This window comes from Centruroides sculpturatus, unplaced genomic scaffold (genome assembly GCF_000671375.1).
Source record: "Centruroides sculpturatus isolate CEXI.00-Female unplaced genomic scaffold, Cexi_2.0 scaffold41, whole genome shotgun sequence".
Classification (NCBI taxonomy): domain Eukaryota; kingdom Metazoa; phylum Arthropoda; class Arachnida; order Scorpiones; family Buthidae; genus Centruroides; species Centruroides sculpturatus.
In genome coordinates, this window is record NW_019384983.1 from 423,497 (window position 1) to 447,920 (window position 24,424).

At 28.5% G+C, this 24,424-nt stretch overlaps 1 protein-coding gene across 3 annotated transcripts in view; it reads right to left on the reverse strand.

Annotated features, from left to right (window-relative positions):
* The window catches only part of LOC111632862 (acetyl-CoA acetyltransferase, mitochondrial-like), a 34,870-nt gene that overhangs the window by 2,145 nt on the left and 8,301 nt on the right, over nt 1–24,424 (reverse strand). For all 3 annotated transcript variants that reach the window (XM_023377386.1, XM_023377385.1, XM_023377387.1), the window contains exons 2-12: nt 13,078–13,125; nt 10,926–11,043; nt 10,704–10,799; nt 9,404–9,504; nt 9,221–9,313; nt 6,631–6,681; nt 6,455–6,556; nt 6,206–6,353; nt 4,797–4,910; nt 3,060–3,124; nt 14–171 (exon numbers count right to left, since the gene is read on the reverse strand). In XM_023377386.1, coding sequence (XP_023233154.1) covers nt 14–171; nt 3,060–3,124; nt 4,797–4,910; nt 6,206–6,353; nt 6,455–6,556; nt 6,631–6,681; nt 9,221–9,313; nt 9,404–9,504; nt 10,704–10,799; nt 10,926–11,043; nt 13,078–13,125 — 1,094 coding nt within the window. The remainder of the gene's footprint in view (nt 1–13; nt 172–3,059; nt 3,125–4,796; nt 4,911–6,205; nt 6,354–6,454; nt 6,557–6,630; nt 6,682–9,220; nt 9,314–9,403; nt 9,505–10,703; nt 10,800–10,925; nt 11,044–13,077; nt 13,126–24,424) is intronic.

Consider the following 24,424-nt stretch of genomic DNA (forward strand, 5'->3'; position numbering starts at 1 on the left):
TAATAACTCTTACCCTATGGGATGGCCTAAACTTACAGCACCACCATTAATATTTACTTTAGAAGGATCTAAATTCATCTGTTTTATATTGGCTAAAACAACAACACTGAATGCTTCATTAATTTCCCACATTGAAATATCTTCAGTCCTCTTTCCTACTTGCTGTAACACCTAAAATAATTATCAATAAAATATTTTAACATGTTAACAGGTAATTCTTGATACTGGAATTAAGTTATGATTTCACAGTTATAATTTTGAGTTGGAATATTAGTATATTACCATTCTTTCCTAACATATTATATTCATTATTACATCAATAACAATTATTATGCATTTAGTGTTTTTGTGTTTTACAAACAGTAAAGATAATTATTATAAACATTTAGATACATGTTAATATATGGTAAAAATATTTACTTCAAAGAAAATTTGTATTCTAACTGATAAGTAGATTAAAAACTTTTCATAATAAAAGTTTGAACAAATTTCATAAAACATTTGATATTTAAATAGAAAAAGTCATTTGAATTACTTCATAAATTTAATATTGTACACAGTGTAATACTCATATTGTAAATAGTAGAAATGTATGTTTTTGAGTTATGGAAATTCTTGATGATATAACAGTAAAGTTAACAGTTATTAATATGGTTTTAAATTCAGATAGACCAAATATGACTAACTTGTATTTTGTCTTAATTTTATCTGTTTATTTCTTAAACCAGGTCTGGCCAATCCATGGTCCATTCTTTGAGGCCTGCCAAAAATTCTACATTCAGTTAAATATCCAAAAAAGCATAATGTTTGTTTCACTTGATTAAAATAGTTTATTGAAATTATCAATGGTAGAAGTGAGGTAGGTACCTGTCTAAATTTGAACACAATAACCATGTGTATGAAACTTTAAATATAATATTTACCACCAGAGGGCAACCCACTTCACCACACAGAGCCACTTTGCTAGTGCAAAGAGTATTTTATGAATCAATGTTGCCAAGTTATTATATTTTCTATTAAATCTGATATATTGGAATGTTGACCAAAGGTAAATTTATAGAAATTCTTTTATAGATCCAGTTTTTGAAATTGTTAGTGTTCTGGTAGATTATTATGGCAGTTGTATTGGAANTCTTTCTTTTCCTAAGTAATTTAGAAATAATTTTCTAAAAACTTGTGATTAGAAAGTTATTAATCTCCCAGAAGATAATTATCATCTACAATTACAATTTTGTAGATGTACTCAACTTCTGGTTTAAGGAGAAAAAGATATAAGTAAATTAATAAAAATATGTTAAAAATATATTTATATTGTCTGTATTTAATAATAATTATAATAATTAGTGGATAACCTGTGTTACCCATGAGACAAGTCATTTGAAGTATGAATATATTTCATGTTCACAGCACCAATTACAAAATTGATTACAAGCTTTCTTTGCACACAACAATAGGTGCTAAGTACAACAGAACCTAAGTCCTTCTAGATACTTTGGCTCTCAATAAATATCCTTTAACAATTGAAGGAGCATGAATGACTATCAATGTAAAGTGGACACTTACAAAAAGCAAAAAATTGGTGTTAGAGGAAGCCTTGATGGCTGGATGACCAAGCAGTTAAGACGTGAGTATACCACTCAGAAAACCTGGGAATTCAATTGGATTGAAAAATCAAAGAAATTTTTTGAGGGGGTGATCCATTCCAAATATGTCAGGACCTGTCCCTCACCACTCAGTCACTTTATTACACATCTGGCTGAATGCACAATGGGCTTGATAAAAAGTGCCCATGGAGCATAAAAAATAAAAAAAAGGAAAAAAAAATACACAAATTGCTTGTCAGTGAACCTGATAATGAAGTTTGCAAAAAATTTCTTATTGTCTCCCTATATAAAATGACAGAGAGTTGAAAAGTTTGAAATTTTTATCTCTCTGGAACCAATTACAGGATCTAATAACAAAAAGCTAATTGAACATCTGCAGACCCACCCCATCTATCAAAAACTTGTGTTTTGATAGATGGGGTGGCTAATACCAAGATATCTAGGAGTTAGCTAATAAAAACTCCATAATGTAATTTATAAATATAGAACTATACTTAAATGTACAAAACTTCTAAAAATAATTGTTTCTATTATAATAAATATTAATTTGCTAGTACGAATTTTATAGGTATGTTTATAACAAAAATTCAAACAAAACTATCCAAAGTTTTGTTTGAATTTTATTATGCAAGATTATTGGCACCAGGCTAACTCTAACACAACAAATAATCACCTGGCACCAATAATCTTGCAACATGACAATGTTTGTCCACACGCCTAGCGCACAACTGGAGAGGCTCTGTAAAACCTGAAGTTTGAACTGATTCCATGCCCTCCTTATTCCCGATCTTGCGCCTTGCGATTTTTATTTTTTTCCTCTACTCAAGACAGACCTCAAGGGTAATCGTTACACCTCGGATGATGAGGTGAAGGCAGCTGTAAAGTCCTGGATTCGAGAAAAGTCGGAAGAATTTTCCAGTGACGGAATGAAAAAACTTGTTACACGTTGGGAGAAATGTGTTAGCCTTAACGGTGACTATGTTGAAAAATAAATATATGATTTTGAAGCTTAAGAACTGTACTTTAATGTACTTTTTGCTCGATATTGATATTTGTTTTTGTTCATGTTCTACAAGCATGTGCGTATTACTTTTCAGCCTACCCTTGTAGAAATAATACAGAAAGTACAATTATATTATTAACTGAATAGTTATGTAATAAATTATTATTAACACTAACCCATATCTGCATGGATCTAAGAAATTTATATCCAATTCACTTGGACCGAGATTCATAGCAAGATCATTATAAGTCAAGCTTGCATACAATGAGTAAAACTGAGAATCATGGCATATTTGTGCTTTGTGACAAAAAATCTCATACAACTCATATCTTTGAAATTTACTATGTTCTAACAGAATGCAAAATTTATCTTTATATCAGTTTAAATTATATACACTACTAAATTTTATTATATACAGAAAATATTAATAGTGTAAACAAATTTTTAATTACTTTAGGCATTGCATAAGCTGGTGCTATTGGAAAATCTATTGGTTCTACAGCTGCATCAGCAAAACCTAAAAACCAAAATAAATATAAATCAAAATATAGTCACTCATTAAAATTTTTAATGTATATTATTATTTATATTAACTTTTATCACATTAAATATCTCATTAGAAATAATTTAAAATTTAACTTCTAAAACTTATAGTACTACAAAACATTAAGTATGTGATTTATCAATCTAATACAAATATAAACTAAACAATAAATATTTTGTAATTTAGAATAATATAGACTAAAGTTACATTAAAACATTTTTTTTTTTACTTTTCTGAATATTTAAAGAAAAAATTATTATGCATATTACTAATAATAAAAAACTAATCATACATTTTAAAGAAATACATTGTTTCTTTGTTTATGTACAGATTTTAAAAATAACTTCTAAAAACCAATAATTAGAAAGATTTGCTCTCCCAGAAAATAATTAACATCTACAACTGCAACAATATAGATGTACTCAACTTCTGGAGCAAATACACTAAGGATATTTTATCAGCTGTTGTAAGCTTTTTAAAATATTATGCTCTTATTTATTTTAATTTATTATATTAAAATGTAATAATTTTTGTATAACATATGGGCCACACAATATATTGAAAACATGTTTTCTGTAGCATAGAACTTATTTTATGGTTTAGGTATTTTATGGTAAGTTCATCAACTGATTTGAAAGAAATAAATAAAAAATTTTATGAACAAAATGTTCAATTCATACTGTGCATAGGAATGTACAGTACAAATAATAATCAAATAATAGATTACAAATGAAAGGGAGTATCTTCCACCATTCAACATTCAGGTGATTACAAAAATGGATTTTGAAAACAAATACTTTATTTATCAATCATTTACCAACAGGTGATTTTTGAAACCTGAAGCAGTTTCTAATAAATTTATATTTAACAATATAAAACCAAACAGAAAGAAAAAGACATCATATACTTTAGGACAAAGTAATAAAATCAATAAAATCTGGAAAGTGAAATGCCAATGTTTTTTAACCAACAGTAATTTACTAATTTGTTACTAAACAAGTTTATCTTTGTTTATAACATTATTTATATTAATATTTACTATTTATAATTGAAAATAAATAACTAATTAAAAAACTAGATATGTTTTAATTGTAAAAAAATGGTTTTTAATTATTAAATCTTAGAAAGTAATAGGTTCTAAAGCAGTGATGATCAATCTTTTCTTGGTATGAGCTGTAAGATATGAATATAGTTTATCATTCATGTAACAATATGCTTTTATGTTTTTAACAATTGTATTTACAGTTTAGCATATATTAAAAAGATTATGTAACAAAACCACCAAAAGACAGATTTATATGTATGTAATAAGCCAAACAACTACCAGATTACATTGGGCTACTTTTCCACAATTATTTTTAATTAATTGCTTTTCTGCAATTAATTAAAAATAATTGCATCATGCAAATATGATGTTCATAAAAAATATAAGTTCAACAAATTTTTTTAAAATCATTGCTCTTCAGTAGGTCTTTAAAAGTTAAATATTATTCTGAAAGTTTTTATTCTAAAGTAAGTTAAATCAAAATATTCAAGAAAGAAATATATCTTTCATATATTACGTTTGAGATTTTTTCACCTAATCAGTATTTAATAGAGATTTTTTAGAAAATAGACCTTTTTGTATGAAGTTGATAATTCTTACCTATAATTCTTGCTAAAGGTTTCACTTTGTATTTTTCTGCAGCTTTAGAAGTCATCAAAACACATGCAGCTGCACCATCATTAATTGTGCTAGCATTTGCTGCTGTTATTGTTCCTAAAATTTTTATACATGTTTAAATATAAAAGTAAATATAAATTTTAGATTATATAATAAAAATAGATAATTGACATATTTACCAAATGCAGTTTTTATTAAATTAATAAAACATTAATAACAAAGAAAACATTTCTAAAAACTTCCTATAACAATTTTAATAGCGAGGTTGAGGCTGAAGTTTTAAATGCAAAAACGTGTACGTTGAACGTTCAGCACCGCTTTCCTGTAAGCCTAGAAGTTTGACAACAGTGTTTGGATACTAAATGGAATCATACTCGACATTCCAAACACCATTGTCAAACTTCTAGACTTACAGGAAAGCGGCGCTGAATGTCCAGCATACACGTTTTCGCATTTAAAACTTAAGCATCAACTTCACTAATAATTCTTCAATTATTTCTTTAAAAAAACTGCTAATTAAAAAAAATTAATGTAAAAATTTTCACTCATTAAAAAGAATAAAGAAAGCCAAACTTAATAGAAAGCATAAGCACTATATTTTTTAAAATTGAAAACAATTTGAGATTTTTATTTTACTAAAATATAAATCGAGAACTAGTAATATAAGATTAGAATATTTATATATTAAAATCAAAAATTATTTCCAGAATATTCCATTTGTTTGTATGATTTATATTCTAGCAAAGTAAATTCTGATTTTTTCACAAATAGAAAATGAAATATAGGGGGAAATGAAAAGTAATACTTCTTTATTAATAATGATTTGTGGAATTGTTCTTTGTTACAAAAAGTAAATGGCCTGAAGTGAAGCAAGAGTGCTGGAAGCATTATGGCTACACTATTATGTCATTAAACAGTTGCTACCATCTAGCATACACATCTGAGTGAAGAGAAGAAAATGGCATTTTTAGATGATTTGTTTTCTGTGGGTGATGGGTAAAAAACCATTGGACAATCATGTTGAAACAGTAAAGACTGTCTGGACATCTCCAATATCCACAAAATGGTGCAAAATGTTTGAATAAGGTAATCTGTAATGAATAAGTCTGTGGTGCCTGTTAAGTGCTGATACTTCAGAAAAAAATCATTGCAGTGGAAGGTGTGTGTTAAAAAAAATGTCTTATTCATCTGATCCTGTCCAGAAATGCTTTAAAAGATTAAGAGTGAAACTCTTAATCTTTTAAAGCATTTCAATTAATCTATTAACTGGTTTACAAATTTCTCACCTGTGTATGAATAAACCAGTTTCAAGTTTTATTAATATAATTGGTTTTTCCATTACAAATTTATTTCTACTTGTTCAGGCCATAATTTTACATTTTAAAACATACCTCCTTCTCTCTGGAAAACAGTTGGAATAGATCGTACTTTTTCAAAATTGACTCTCTTATATTCTTCATCTTCTTTGACAACTGTATCTGGTTTACCTTTCTTTCCTGGTATTGTAACAGGAACTATTTCCCTTTCAAACAAACCTGACTAAAAATTTAAAATATATCAGAATAAATCATTTACATTAATTTTCTATTAAAAATAAATTTCATTTAATAGATACATTTATATATTAACAAAATACAAACCTTAACCGATTCTGCTGTTTTTTTGTAACTATTAATTGCAAAATCATCCTGTTCTTCTCGTTTAATATTGAACTTTTTTGCAGTATTTTCAGCACAATTACCCTAAAAATTTAATTCTTCCTTTAATTTCTTATTTTTATTTATCATTAGATTTTCCAAATGAAAAATTTTCATACCATATGAATTTTCTTATAAGCATCTGTCAGGCCATCATATACAAGACTATCCTGAAAACTTTCAAAAATTAACAAAAACTCATCCATTTATTTTAAAACTTTAAACAAAATAACAAATTAACCATATGAAACAAAAATTTTGAGATATAAAATTATTAAAATAAAACAAAACCTCAATTTTAGTTGATTTCTTCTTGATTTAACACAAAATTACTTTGATCCTTCTTGCTTAATTAATGAACATGATAAATTCACACAAAAGCTTTACCACTTATCTTTGTTTACATAGCTTCATACATAAATTGTAAAAATATGGTGTGTTGGTATTACAGTTGATTCCATTTAACTGGGGCAGCCACTTTATTGGGCCTAATCTCAAAGAACAGAATCCGAACTAATAAATTAATACATAATTGAAATGCTTAATTGGAACAGTAGCAGAAAAGGAATTCAGCAATTTTTGATATATTTTAGGGGTTCCTCCGAATATAGGTCAACACTACATACACTAATGTCATATAGGCTTAACAATTGGCAGAAAGAAAACAATTTTGTCTTCCCTCGGACAATTTAGTTTTTCCAAGAGTCAGCATTGTGAAGCCCGGATCTAACGAAATTAAAGAAAATTTTTTTTTCTCTAAATTTTTCCATCTTTTGAAATTTTGTTAACCATAAACAGGAATGATCACATTTCCTTCCCTGAGTCAGTTCCTTCCCCAGAGGACTTAGAGAATGTGTCATGGGGAAGTAAAGGAGAAAAATCATGATTGGCGTAAAAAGATAGCATGATGTGGGGGATAAAAGGGAGAGACATGCAAACCAAAGGATTGATAGTGTCCAAGAAGAACTTATGGTGTGTGCGAGAGAAAAAGAACCTGACCACCTGCTGATGACCCTCTGGAACCTGGAATCATCAGCCTTCATCCGATTACCCGATCACCTTGATGAACCTCACCCCCTGTAAAGATCCGCCGCTCCGTACAAGGAATTGAAGAGGTATGATAAAGAACTAATGTAAACTCTCTCTCGGACCATCCTATGTGTATTAGGAAGCTAGGGTCCCCAGTCTTGGTTAGAATTTGTAATTGTGTTTAAAATGTTTAATAAAAGTTGTTTCTTTGTTAAATGGTGTCCATTTACATATATATTGCCAGTGCCTTACCAACAACCTCACCCACCTCCTCCACTCAAGTTAACCGAAACCGGAAGTTAAAGTAGATAAGCCATCTATAAACAATCTATAAACAGGCTTAACGGCTTGTTTGCCGACCAAAAGTAAAGAGGTATGACTTCATCCTACCTCACAGGCTATCCACAGCATAGTGAGATGTAATACACCGGGATTCCATCTGAGGTGGACCTGAATGAGAGCTACTGACTCTGCTCTGGATTGGACCGAATGATCTCCTTAGAAGCGAAAGGACAAAGACCACCTGAACAATTTTTCAGTCTCTTGACCAAGTTGAAAGACATCTAGAGTTCTCTTGGAAGGAGTTGTGTGCATGATTATGTCTAGACTCAGACAGCAGCCATCTGATTGTTGGGACCAGCATCCAGAGATGGCAAATTCTATGTATGCTCCCGCCGAAGTGGACCATCTCCAGGTAAAAGAAACTGTGCTCAAAGAAAGGCCTTAATTAAGGTGACTTTTGGACAAATCCAGACATGTTCTAACTAAAAAGGGAGAAAGGAAAGATTGTTCGATCAGGAATGGATCGAATAGTCAACCCTTGTGTACGACACTACTAATATTTGGCAACATATTTGTGATGCAAATCAGTTATCTATCGTTATGAGTCTGGCAAATTTATAATAAAATATTTTCTGCATTTTGGTTTAATAAAGCATTAAAATATATACCTAATTATTATTTTTTTACCTACATATTACATATTTTATTTTAAATTTATTATTAGTTCGTTTTATTGGGGCAGCCACTTAATTGGCCAAAATGGATTAGTCCCAACATGTCCCAATTAAGCGGAATTGACTATACTTATAAAAATAATAATGTTTTTTTGGTCATTAATTTAATATGAATAATTTGTTTATTAACTTATGCATCATTTACCTTTAACTTTAAAATACAGAATAATAAATCTGATTAATTACCTTAAAATTAAGTAAATGAGGTTTTATTATTTCTTTAAAAAGTGTTTTAAATATGAAAAGACCCAAAACCAAAGATAAACAAGAAATTAAAATTCTATAAATAAAAGATATAAATTTAATTTAGCAAAGATTCTTAAATGCTTTCTATTCAGAAAATTAAATTTGAAATAAATTTAATGAAAAAGGATTAAGCAATAGATGATGATAACTGTTAAGGTGTTATTGCAACCAAGTTTTGATATTTTATAGGAAAGTATTTTCCCTACTTGATATTTTAAAAATGCTTTGAAAATTCAAAGTTTATTTTTTTTAAACACTAACCCTAAGAAGAGATTCTGCTCTCTCCTTGGGCAAGAACACCTTCACATGTATGCTGAACTGAAATGATATCCATGCATTTTTATGAAATATTGACAAATAACTGTAAATAAACTTTGTTCATATACTGTGAATTGTTTTGCACAATATGTCCACTTACAAGAAGATTTACACCTCCATATGGAGTATCTCCTCTAGGTAAATAATATGGAGTATTGGACATACTTTCCATTCCCCCTGCTACCATAACTTCCTAATGAAAAAGAACAAACAAAAGATACATTTTAAATTTTGAGAAATACATACAAAAACAATATTAATTTGATTAATGAAATAAACAGACCTGATGTCCTAACATCAAATTTTGTGTTGCCAACATGATAGCTTTCATTCCTGAAGCACAAACTTTATTAATTGTTGTGCAAGGAGTAGATATTGGAAGACCTAAATACAATAAAATGCTTATTTCACATATAAACAATAATATATTTAAGTAAATCAAAGCAAATTTAAGAATCTTTTCCACTACAGAATTATACACAATATGCAAAATATTCAATAAAATGTTCTAATAAATCTTTTTGAATGATAAAAATATAGTATTTATTTTTGTATAACATTTTATATAATATAGAAAATATTATGAGAATTGGATGCTTCAAAGTAATAGAATGTTAACAGAGTGAATAAAAAATTTTAAATTAATTTCAGGTTATTAAAGGAATTCTAATTTGGTATTGTCAGTGTTTTAAAAAAACTGGATTCTGTTTTTAGTTTAAGAAATATACATTTAAGAAAATCACCAAATAATGTCTCTAACTGAAAAGGGGCCAAAGGACCAGAAATGCATTTTGGACCTGTATTAATGATGATAGAGTATGTTATTGAATCAAAAACACCTCAGAAAATTGTCAGTGAGATAAGCCCTGAACAAGTGTGTGTAATAGCACAAATATTATTATACTGAGTTAAAGGGCAAAAAGCATTAATAATAATATTATAAGGTTTGATTATATTTATAATTATTTACTTTGATATCTGAAATTAATATCAATGTCTTTCTGGAAAATAATTATGAGATCAAATTTCAATCTTTTTGTTTTTGTGCAATAGCTGAACACAAATAAACCAAAGAACAATATTATATTAAAATTTTTTAAAAAGAAGCATTCTTCATTCAAATTTCTGTTATATTCTTTATTTAAAACTGATGTATTTAAAGATGAAACAGTTGTCTTGAAAAACATTTAATACTGGATAATAGCGGACTTCTTTAACTCAATTAGCATTAGTTTTTGCTTGTTAACAAAATGAACCAAAACTTGGATAAGGAGCTGAACACAAATACAATTATTATTATTCTGGACAGAGTCCAGAAACATTTCTTTTTTGATTTGATTTATAAGTCATAATATAAAAATATTTCAGAAAAGTTTCTTTTTATAACAAAATTCTTTTTCTCCAAGAATCACTCATCCCTGAGAGAAGATATAAGAGAGAGAAATGACAAAGTAATTTGTATAAATTAATTATATACAGACACTAAATCACTTCATAAATATTAACTTATTACAAGAAACTGTCTCTAAACTGATTATACTCTAAAAGTGAATGTAATTCAGATAATAACATAAAATTAATACCTGCTCCTAGAGCAGCTTGTCTAGCAGGTGCCTGTCCTGTACTTCCTTGTAATACTTGGCCCATATATACTTCTTGAACTGCATCTTTTGGAATACCTGAAAATTTTACAGTTCTCATTTGATTTTTTTCATTTTCCAATTATATATAATTTAGTTACTCATAAAAATAAATATTTTATAAAAATATATTTTATGTTTTAGAATACAATTATATAAATATACCTGCTCTTTCAATAGCAGCCTGAATAGCAATAGAACCAAGTTTAGGAGCAGATAAAGGAGCAAGAGAACTTCGAAATGATCCAATTGGAGTGCGAGCAGCAGAAACAATTACAACTTCCTAAAACATATTAAACAAATGTAAAATGCTATTTCTTGAATTTAACACAGTGTTTCTCAACTTTTAAAACCCAAAACCAATAAAATATCTGAAAAATTCTATGGACAAGTTATGTAGGCCTAATTCTTTTTAAAGTTATGTTGGCATTACCCACATTTGTAATAGATATATTGTGTCATTTATAGCATAATAAATCCAAAACCATGTTTTGAATATATATAGAAAGATAATTAATTAATATGAAAGTAAGCTATTAAAAGTGAATCATCACTGAACAAAATTCAATTTAATTAAATTAAGTCTGTTGCAGACCACTGTTCCATCATTGAGACTACAGATTTAGAAACACTGTTTGAACCTGCTGATTAATCAGTAATTAAAAAAATGATACACTTTTGCCATAATCCAGCATTATTTTTCTTATTTAATCAAAACTAATATTTTCAGCCCAATTTATACAATAATATATCTATTAAGCTAAAAACATTAATTCTGATCATATATACAACAAATATCAACCCTGTTTAATTAAACTTAAATAATTCAAATTATGCAATTAAAATAAGTACAGTCGACCCCCCTATAACACGGTAGATACGTTCCACTTTATAAGAATTTCACATTGTAGGAATCCTCAAATACATGAGCCAATCACAGCCCAGCACGTGTGCAGTTTACGGACTACGGCTGTTTGGAAGGTTTTTTCCATAAAATTAATCGATTCTAGACTAATTTCACTCAACATTTCCAAAACACATATAATTTTTTGGGAATAATCTGTATAAACTATGCTATAAACAAAAAATTGTAAGATTACTTACTGAGTGTGCACCGTTCAACCACGCCATTGCTTAAGCTTGTTTTCGTCGCGGAGCAGCGCACCAAACGGCGGCTGCGTTTCCTGATAAGTTATTTTTCTGCGGAAAATTTGTTGAACTTTGGAAACATCATTAATAGAAATAATTTTTATGACCATTGAATAAGAAATGTTTTTTCACAAGAAACGTATAAAATTTCAGTACTGTATTAGACTTACAGTACCTAATTTAGGCCTATATACTGTACAGACGATAGTAAACTCAACTTACCTGCCTAAACTCTCCGTAGCGTGTAAGTAGTTCGGCTGCTCGTCCACTATTGATCCAGATTCGACTAATCCCGTCATGACACAAGTCGGCAATGACGTTTTACTGCATTTTATGAGTCTCTTTTACCGTCCTTATACAAATACGGTCACAATTTTTTCACCGCGATACACGAATCCGCATTATATGAACCAACGTTATAGTGGGGTCTACTGTAATTGCTTTTACAGTTTTTCTCATTTGAAATTTTTTTTTTCTTTCCAAAATTTCTCTTAGATTTGTTGCTAATAATACTGGATTATGGCAAAAGTATGTCCTTTTTTTTATTACTTTAATTTAGTGGAGACAATCCATACCAGCCTAGATCCTGAAAAATCTAATAGAACAGAAATAAAATCTTTAACTTAACCACATTATATTTAAAATTGTTTATGTATAATTACTGACTGAGCACATAAGTTGAAGCTTGGCTTTGTCCTCTGAATGTCCTCTGTGACTTTGAAGTGTAAACTTGAGTTTAGACTTCAAAGTTACAGAGGACAGACATTTATTATAGTGTATTATTGCATAAAGTGTAGAAAAAATATATAAAAAGTGTCAAATATTTTTACATTTGTTTGGCATGAAATCATTTAAGGTGTTAGAAGATAGTCCTGTTATTTAATAGCCATAACTTGTACACAAAATTAAAATATATCATGCAAAATTTTAGCTAAACATTTAAATTCCTGAACTTTCTTTATATTTATACAATAATTAAAGGCAATTATATTTTAAACAATATTGATTTTAAAAATATTATTACCAGTATTATTTGAAATATTCTAATTTTGTAGAACATTCCATATTATAAAATATTATTCTGTATTTATCTAACATTAAATATAATTGATATAAAATTACAATAATTTTTATAATTTAAAACTTTCAACTGTTATACTGTACTTACATTAATAGATGCACCTGCACTATATGAATTGGAAAATATTTTTAAAACCTGTAAAATAAGACATAAAATTAAATAAAATATAATTTAAAATATATTGGGACAATGTCACAATAAATACAGTAGAGCGTCGATTATCCGAATCAATTGGGGACTGGGGTTGTTCAGAAAATCAATATTTCGGATAACCGATTATGTATGAAAAAATATATTAACCTATCCCATGTTGAAATTTTTCTCCGTTGCATGTCGCTTTGCATTGAATTTTCATCGATGTTAAGGCTAACGAAGACTATTGTATCATTAAAAATTATTTTTTTATTTTCTACAAACAAAATAAATATATTGAAAAATATAAAAACAATAAAAAATTATACTTCAGAAGTTAATTTAGTATCAAAAACGTAAAATATTTGAGTAGCCCAAGACATAGCCAAAGATTGCAGCGCCACAGCACTGGCGAAAATTTAAATTTGCCGACTGGAATTCTTTTGGATGATTGACTTTCGGATAATCGACGCTCTACTGTATTCTGATTTCTATAACAACATTTGTTTTGGAACATTTTAAACTTTGAATTTTCCTAAATGTCTGGTGTGCAGGCTCATACATAAAGAATTACAAATAAACTATACATACATATACTACATGAATAAATACATAAATAAATAAATACATTAACACAACTGCTAGTAAAGAGAAGGTCACCATTGTTCCTGCTTCTTTATTCATCCCTTTTTTATAATAGAATATTTATATTATACCTGCTCTCCAAGCCACTGAGACTTTACTCGACTCTCTGAAGTTTATTGCTAATCCTTCCTGGTTTGTCTTATGTATCTGCCATGCTTCTGAATATTTCAGATGTCTCTTGTTCTGCATCTTTTGTACTATTTTAGCTCTTTCCCAATGCACTATGACTTCTCAGTATTAGTTGTGTCAAGGTGTGAGTATTAGTTGAGTGCAGTTAGAGAAGAGTGTAAAAATATGACAATTATGCTATTGAAATTTCTTTCTTATTGTATATTCCATATAAAAAATGTTTGGACAAAAATTTTTTGCCAGGATTTTTTTTTTATTTTACATGTTACAATTTATTTGACTGGTTAGTTTTCATTCTCTTTGATGGGATCATCTAGCTATTTCTGCAATTAACTTTTTGTGTTATCTATAATGTATAGCATACTTTCATAATTGCATTTGCTGGTGCTGTCTTGGTTAGATCTCTTTTTTTAAAAAGAGATCTAATCAAGATTCTTAGAGTATTTCTATCCCTCATTTCATTAAATTCTACCTTCCTAACTTCTGGGCTTGGAGGTCAGATTGATCTGAAATTTTTGATGTTGATACTCTTAACAAGGCTTATTATACCATTTTGCTTCCTTGCTTTTTGTTTGCTTAGTAATTTCTTTATATTGTTTGTGTGAATTCTTAGCTGACTGCAGAACTTGTCAATCCATTAATGTTTCCTGTACTGCGACTTCTTCTGTCCAGATAAAGTACTTTTAGTTTTTGTTAAGCCCTTTTTCAACATCTATGCCATGAAAAAGGGTTAAACATATTTTCAACAAATTGCTGAAGATGTCATATTTTGCTGTATCTGCTTGGTTCCTTCTGTTGAATACTTTAACTCAATAGTGGTTAATCCTCTATAGTACAGTGATACATGCTCCTTGATCATTTGTTGTTGGAATTCAATGTCCGAGTCATCATCATGGCTTCATCATCGGGAAATTCTTTACTAGAATTAGAATGCAATCTGGCATACAGCTTCTATACAACATTCTTTATCTTATTGACAGATGCAGTACCTGAAGATTATGAAACAGTATTTTTCACTGCACAGTAATTTCAGACAAAACTTTTGCATAAGAGAATAAATCTTCCTTTTCAGTCTCTGAAATCTTTTCTTTTGAAAGAGAGAATCCAATTTCTTTTGTACATCAAGACCAATGTCAATGATCTTAAGAATGTTATTTGTCTGTTTTAAGCTTATATCATATAACTAGCATTTTTGAAATCAGTAATTACTTTGAATTTAAGGAACCTTCACATTAAGATAAATATTAGAGATGACATTTCATCATATAAAATATGAATTAGGAACGCTTTCTTTTGCATTAACTTTGTCATTCTGGTAAAAGCTTATCTCTACTTTTAAGAGTTTATTTAATAGGATGCTACATACATCAATTATATGATTTCTCTATCTATCTTTCTCAGTTAACTTAAACAAAACTTGGAACTGGGAAAACAGCATAAACACGTAATCATTAATATAGGAGTGAATTTCTATTTTACATTAAAAAATAATAAATAAATTAATATATTTCCTTTATTTAACAAGTAAATAAATTGATATTAAAATTAAGATATGAAGTTTGATTTATTTGATTTACTTGAAGCTTCTTCTCCCTTAATTGATGTTTCTTAAATCATATAATTTGATAAAATAAGAACTTATCATACAGGAACATACAGTAATTACTTTATAAAATTATTATATAATAATATAAAATTAAAAATACCTCCAAGAAAACCCCCATTTTTAAAGATATCTACTTCATTTACATTTTTACATATTTTATTAAACTTGACGTTGATGGCAAGAAATTTAATAATTTTACATTATTTATTAACAAATATTTTAAAAACTTTGTATTTTTCTTTTGACTTTGCTTAGAATCAATGTCATCTTACAGAATAGCCTGCAGCCGAAGAGGGGCTTGGACCCAAAAAAGCATTCTGCATAATAACTATTTGAACTTAATTTGTCCATCTCTGTAAAATATGTTTCTGTGTGATAATCCTATTTCCTTATTTTAATCCTATGTCCTTATTTTATTAAATGCTATGATTTAAGAAACATTTTGATTTATTTGTTCTATAATTTAAAAAAAATATTCTCTACATTTATATTTTGATTATTTTTACATGATAAAATATTTATTTCCAATCAAAAATATTTATTTGTAATCTAAAATTTTTTTCAAATTAAATTTAAAAGTTATTACTTTTGGAAGAATCAACAGGTTTTAAATAAAAGTCATATTATCATCATTATTATTATTTTGTCATATTATAATACTAACTATATTTCAAAATATAACTAGCTGTGCCTGCAGTTTTGACTGTGTGGAATTCAGTTTGTGACTATAACAGTATCAGTTAGATGATATCTTTTAATTTATATGAATGTTTTAGGAACACATATAAGACAAAAGATATTNGAACATAATTGTTCTGTTTCATTTCCTTTTCAATGGTCTTTTACACAGTGATATGTAGGACTTACAGCAATGGTCAGATGAAATTTTTTTACTGAATTCATTGAATTATATCATAGTTATCCTTACCCATAGAAAGTTAAGTTAAAAGATTACAGTGATAGAGATCAAAAGAATCAAGTATGTGTCATTCTGGTAACTAACAATAATAATTTCATATAAGTATTCATATCCATTTATAAAAAATTTCGCCAATCTTCAGGTTCATAACGTAAATCGTGAAGCAAATTCACATGAATGAATCTTCCACTCTCGAGCAACCATCTTCTATTAATAGCTGGATGGCTGAATAGTCAAGGAGGCAGCCTACCACTCTGGGGATTCAGGATCAACTCTGGACAGGTCCTATCATATTTATCTGTTGAATTTGTACATCAGTTTAGACATTTAGTCTTATCAACATATTATCGTCTTCAAGTTATGCAATATTAAATTTTGCTCAAAAATAGGATCAATCATATTTCTATTATTCTTTATGTAGTTTTTAAACATTTAATAAACAGATTAATATTTAAAAATAAATCCTATTCTATAGTCACATACAGAACTACAGTATTATATTAAAGATATTTACTGTAACTAAAACTACAAAGATATTATTTATTGATTATCAGATGAATTCTATAAATTCATTTTTGTATCTGATAAAACCTTAAAACTTCGAACAATTCTTATTAAGTTCTTTTAATTTTTTCTATATATCATCAAAATATATTTTCATATACCATCCAAATATTTTGAAATTTCTCCTATTTTATATCTTGGATACATGACTTGAGAATGACCACGAAGTGATGATAAAAAATGTTTTTTCAATTAAACAAAGAAATAACAAGGTGTGTTTCTCTACAGAATTTGAAAACAAACTTCAAGTGTAAAATTATTACCATATTTTTGTGAAAAGACCAGTATGCTGCACATAATGGCATTGAAATGAATAAAGACAGATGGTGTCGTAGAAAATGGATTGGCTACAGGAGTCAACAACCTTTCAGCGGTGTTGTGCTGAACATCAGTTATAGTGTTATTCCGAGTGCCAACATGATTCTACCAAGTTTATCTATACTAATATTATAAAGAGGTAATGTTTGTATGTAAGTTTGTTTGCAGCAGGTAATCTCCGAAACTACTCATTCAATTTCAAAAATTCTTTCACCAATATTTAGAATGGAACTTCAAGGTTGACATAGACTGTATATTATTCCGTTAAACATTCATATAAATTAAATTATATCATCTAGGGTTAAGGCTTTTATGTCCAACAGATGGCGCTACGAGTACGACACCCTAAGTTTGCTTTTCTGTGAGGCATTATGCTTTTCTGTGAAAATGAACTAAAGCAAATCATCTTCTATCTATTTATATAAATAAAAATGTAATGTTCATTTGTTCCTACCGATTCCTTTGAAATTCTGACACAACGCTGCATTCGAATATGCACGTGTTTTTATATAATATACATGTCGAATTCCCCACCAGGAGATGGACGGGATTAAGGCTTACCGTAAAGAACTCTGCTTCTATTTATACTATTTTAGATGGGTTTTTGCGTTTTTGATTGCGTTTTAGTAAGGTACGTCAAGAGAATGTACAATAAGAAGAAATTTTTCGAAAAATTCCCCCCACGGGGGAGTGTTATAAATTTATAATAGATACATTTTGAGCCACAACGTGTGACGGGGTCTGCTAGTTATATATGTAATCAAAATTAGTCTGGTTATAACTGACTTCAAAAATGTATTATTTTGAAATTGTTAATTGAATTACAGTAGAGTGTCGTTTATCCGAAGGTCGGTTATCCGAAGGAATTCCAGTCGACAAATTTAAATTTTTGCCAGTGTTGTGGCACTGTAATCTTTGGCTATGTCTTCGGCTACTCAAATATTTTACGTTTTTGATACCAAATTAACTTCTGAAGTATAATTTTTTTATTGTTTTTATATTTTTCAATATATTTATTTTGTTTGTACAAAATAAAAAAATAATTTTTAACGATACAATAGTCTTCGTTAGGCTTAACATCGATGAAAATTCAATGCGAAGCGACACGCAACGGATAAAAATTTCAACACGGGATAAATTAATATATTTTTTCGTACATAATTGGTTATCCGAAAAATAAGTTATCCGAACAACCCCAGTCCCAACCCAATTGATTCGGATAAACGACGCTCTACTGTATGTTCTTACATGTGAAGTGCTTGCATAACACGTAAATGGAGACAAGGATCGTAAACAGAATCTGTAATAGAAATATACAAACAAGAGATTCATTTTTAATGCACCATGGCCTTTGCTGAACTATACAAACAAGAGATTCATTTTTAATGCACCACGGCCTTTGCTGAACTATGAGGTCAATTTAAATGTGTAATTAATAATTAAAATATAATTTTTGCTACATTTCTATTCATTCAGAGTGCCACTGAAAATTGTCCCACATGCCATAGGTTGTCAATCCCTGAACTAGAGCATTGTTTTCTGGTAAATCTTCAAGTATGTCTTAACTTGTAGTTGCACATTTGTCTCGACTGACATTTTCACTCAGTCTTTCATCATTTTTCACTCATACAGAACATAATTGTTCTGTTTCATTTCCTTTTCAATGGTCTTTTACACAGTGATATGTAGGACTTACAGCAATGGTCAGATGAAATTTTTTTACTGAATTCATTGAATTATATCATAGTTATCCTTACCCATAGAAAGTTAAGTTAAAAGATTACAGTGATAGAGATCAAAAGAATCAAGTATGTGTCATTCTGGTAACTAACAATAATAATTTCATATAAGTATTCATATCCATTTATAAAAAATTTCGCCAATCTTCAGGTTCATAACGTAAATCGTGAAGCAAATTCACATGAATGAATCTTCCACTCTCGAGCAACCATCTTCTATTAATAGCTGGATGGCTGAATAGTCAAGGAGGCAGCCTACCACTCTGGGGATTCAGGATCAACTCTGGACAGGTCCAAAAAATCCCGGGAATTTTTCAAGTGGTGGTTTGTCTGGATATGTCAGGCCCCTTCCCTCACCACCCCATTATGAGCCTGGCTGAACACGTAATGGGCTTGCTAAAAGTGGCCCTCTTAGTGCCCATATAGCAGAGTTATTAAAAAAAAATCCCATCTTCTATACCATTGTAAGCAATGAGCAACTTTTTTGTTCTCAATTCACTAGACAATGAAATAATGCTTAAAGTAACCAATGCTTCATCCATGGTTTTAATGAAACTGAGAGAAAGACGGAAGCAAAAAACATATGTAGTGTGAACATCAGTTTTCATTCAGTTTTATCTGACATTTTATGTGATGAGGTAAAATGTCCATCAAGACATTACTTGTAAACTGGCATGCCAGTTTTTACCATATGGAAATATCTGATTTTCTAGTCTCCTCCAGATAGACAGACATGCCAAAATATGGTATAAAAAATATTCATCCTTGAATTCCAGGAAAATGTAAGACAAAAAAATCTCAATAAATCAGTACAAATTTTCTATAGTAAGACTAATACTATTTTTTGTGTTCCATTATATATAGGAAGAAAAAATATTGACAAGTTTTCCAGTCAACCTTATTTTTGATACTGAAAAATTGACACATACCAAGAATTGTCAGTAGAAAAATTCTACAAAACAACAGACAGTTCTTTGAAGTTACCTTAAATACTTTAGATATCAAATGTAAAAATCAAAATTCTAACATATACACTGTATTACAGAAAACTTTTGCAAAAAAGAAAGATAACTGTACTGCTAAATACAAAATTTAATATCCAATGTATATTACATCAGAAGTTTTAGTATGCTACCAAAATTTTGAAAGAAGAATGGTTTTTTCATAAAATAATTGCCAAATTAATATATTAACATTATATTTATCATAATCAAGCTGATTTTAGCTTTCACTAATCAACTATTATAAATTTATTTTTATGAAAAACAAATAAATTACTCAAATGCTCATTCTAAAATTTGTGTTTGCATGCAAACATTATTGCTATCTATTTCAAATTAACTGATTTACAATGAAATTGTTTAGCAAGTGCCAAAAGTCAGCAAGGCAGTATCAAAACAAACCAAGATGGACAAGATTTTTAACAAATTGTGAAGTCGAGTGACGTGTTAATGAGCATATGTAACTTGCCCTTTTTTGTGCTTATCATATATACAGTTTCTTTCAGTTTTGTTATACACACATATAGCATAATGTATGATCTTGTAACATATGTGTTTCTAAAGAATAAAGAATAGAGATCTCAAGATACTACACATAATACATGAATAATATAATGATTTTTAGTGGCCTGAGATATCCATTAAAACAAGATTCTACTGTATATGAAAAATAAGGACAATAAGATAAATCTTATATCTGTTTAATTATTTATTAATTTCAATCACCAATCTTAATTGCTAGACTTATGCAGTGTGCACTGTGCATCTGCATGTGATATAATTTACTGTAAGTGCACTGTGGTAATGGATTATAGTTGAAATGTTAATATTAATGTTGTGGCTACATTAAAAAATGTCTATTGTATACATTCAATATAAATGATAAATCCTGTCAACATTCCTTCCATACCTCTTTTTCTTGGGCTGAATAAAATATACAGTAAAACCTGTGTAAACTGGAATGGTATGGTACCGAATATTTTTTCTGGTTTGACAGGTTTCTATTTTGAATAGGTTCTTTTATTAACATAGAAACTCGCTCCATTCCAAAGAATTTTTTTTTATTTAGGCTGGTTTCCTTTTTATTCTTCCAGGTTACATTTTGGCCAAGTTTTACCATACACTACATAATTTAGGTAAATATTTTAACTTTAACATAACCAGAAGAAAAAAATACTTATAAAGTACAGAATTCAACAATTAATTACTGCACAAATATGAGATTCCAATTGCACAATTCAAAATTCCTATTACACATTTCAGTTGTAGTACATTAGAATATGCACTGGGTCTTAGTGCTATGCAGAACCAAAGTTAAGGCTTAACTATAGAAACAATAATATTTTGTTTATGTGCTGTTTATATATGTATCTGTGTTTAAGAATTTCCTAATTACATGAACATATGTTTAGTATAGCAGCCTTCTGTAGTGTAGTTTATGGGCTTTTGTGTGAAGTCCTATTGTTTCAAGACTTTTATGTTATGTGTGGTATGATACTACAGACACAATAAGAACCTTATCCATTCTCCAGAGATGCTTTTTTTTTTCTAAATATTTACAGGTAACCTTCGATTTATGCCAATTCACAATAATGCCGCTGCGAAATTTGCTGTGTAATTCCCCGATTTTCCCTACACTAGACTGATTTTCATTTCAGTGTTGACGTATTTACTGAGCTGTGACATTGTACATTCATTAAAAGAAAGATTTTTATTGAATATATTTAGTTTTTCTGTTTAATATTATTAGGTTTGATACATTTACATTAAATTAATATTAAAATAAATAAAAATATTAAAATACTAAATGTTTACATACCCATGTATACAAGAATAAAGGAGGTGTCATAGTGATATCATGTAATGAACATGATTGGTCAATTTGAACTGGTAATGAATGCTGTCAAGGAGAGTTCATTGAGGAACATGACCAGTTAAATTTGAATTGGTGACACATGCATCTACCGTTGGCTAGAACATCATGCGATGTGGCAAACCTGATATAGAGCTATGATTAGCATAGCCACTGATTCGCTGGCTGACAATGACTATATAAAGTTGACGTGAAAGCATGAAAATTCGAGTTTGAATCCATGTTGCTGACTGAATTTTACCACAGCAAAGAAAGCGTTACTGCTAGCCAACATTGGTCGTCGTAAGGTGTCTTCTCAACGAACAAGTACAGGAGATAAGAACTGAAACTTTTCATTGTGTTATTGGCGCCAACTGAATAGTCGCCAATTGTGAAACTGTTTATAAATTTTAACTTTACTGGAGGGTTATTGTGTCAGATAAAAAATATGCAAATGTAAAAAAGGGGCATCATCGCATCCATTCGACCATATTCCAAAATTCTTAATAAAAGAAAACAAAAATCTAAACAATTACAAACGGATACTTTTTTCCAAAAAATGTGAGAGATCTGAAACTTTGAAATATCATTTGTTTTTCTTAAGATTTTTTAATAAAAACATTTCACTTTATTTCATTATAAAATACATTTTAAAAATTAAATTTATAATATATGTATTTTGTATTATATTGTATTAATAAACAAAATTATTTGCTTATTTTTCACTTATGTAGAACCTAACCCTATACCTCACTGTAAATACGGGTTCATTTTACGCTGATTCAATTTGTGCTGGCTTTTGTAGGAATGGAACTGTGGCGTAAACCGAGGGCTACCTGTATTAATTTTTTCAGTGTATTTTGTGCATTTTAGAGGTTTGGTATAGTATGTCTATGATGTATGTGATTTTGTTTTGTTTGTCAATGAATATAATGTCTGGTCTGTTGTAATGTATTGTTTTGTCTATGATTATGGCTAAGTCATGGTATATTTTGTATTGTTTTCTATGACCATATGAGTTATATATTTGTAGTATATTTCCTAGATATGTAGAAGTTTGTGTTTGTGTGAAAGCTTTTGATATTATATTTGCAAGCACCCTAGATGCTTTTATGTATTACTTCCAGCACTAATGTTTAATAAACATTAGAAAAAACAAAAAAAACAAATGTTTTTTGCTCCCCAGGTTACAAAAATTCTTTTACATTACTGTACTAAAAAACCTTGTATATCTGATAAAAGAAATTTTTACAAATAAGCTTTTTTACAAAAGTTACATTTGAAATGACTATCAAATTTCAAATATTTAACTTTGTTCAAATTTATGTAAAAAGTTCATTTGTAAAAATTTCTTTTATCAAATGTGCAAGTTTATTTAATAATGTAAAAAGTTTTTGTAACCCAATAAGGGTCATTAACATGGACAAAAATGTTTGTTTTCTTTCATTTTTTTCTAAAATTCAATCTACATCAGTTTTGGAAGTGAAGTAGATAACAGTATCAAGCGTGTTTGTTGAAATGTTTCAGCTTTTGGAAGTTGTATTTGCTATTTCATTATGGCATTGTAAGTAATCAGTTTATGTTAAAAGTTTTTAACCCAATGTGGTGTTTTGTATGATTTGTAGTCAGTGTTATGGTTATGTCTTAAAAGACAAAATGTGCTGCCTATAGTTTCTTATATTTATGACTTGATCTTATATGGCAATCATAAACCCTTCTACAAATATAACAAAATTATTAAAAGATTGCTTTTAGCCCTTGGTATAATTAATTTAAAAAAACCCTTCTGTTTTTTGACAATGATGAACCTCCCTTCTGTCATGTATATTTATTTGAACACAGGACACAATTGGTATCTCATGCATAATTTATTTTTTCACTTTATTACTATTATTAATATGAAATATAACATATAAATAAAACATAAGTATTAAAACTAACACTATAACTGTTGATTATTAAAATTTCTTATAAATTGATAACAATTTCAAGAATACAGATTTATTTTATTACAATTCATAAAAATTAAAGAATAATCTATATTTCTAAATAAACCATATTACTAAATAACTAAAGCTTCAAATATAATTTATATTATAAATAATCTATAATTGATATTAAATCTAAATATTAAAATAATTGATATTTAATCTAAATATTAAAATAATCTATAATAATCTTGAAATCATAACTTAATTGAACTTTGATAACACAAAGTTCAATTAAGTTATGATTTCAAGTTATATGAAAACTGAAAAGAAATACTCATTTCTTTCAAAATTACATTTAATTTCAGCATTTACAACTGGTATTAGTCTTGATGAAATTGAAAAGTCATTAACAAATATGTTACAAAACTTCTTGATAAATAAAATTTTGAAATAGATATTTATCTATTTCAAAATTTTATCCTAATCTATCCTTTATTCCAATATTCAAATGACAAATAAAAATAAAAACTTCTAATAATAAATTATTACTACATTGCATATTACTTTCCAAAAGTACATCATCATTTTGTCAAATACA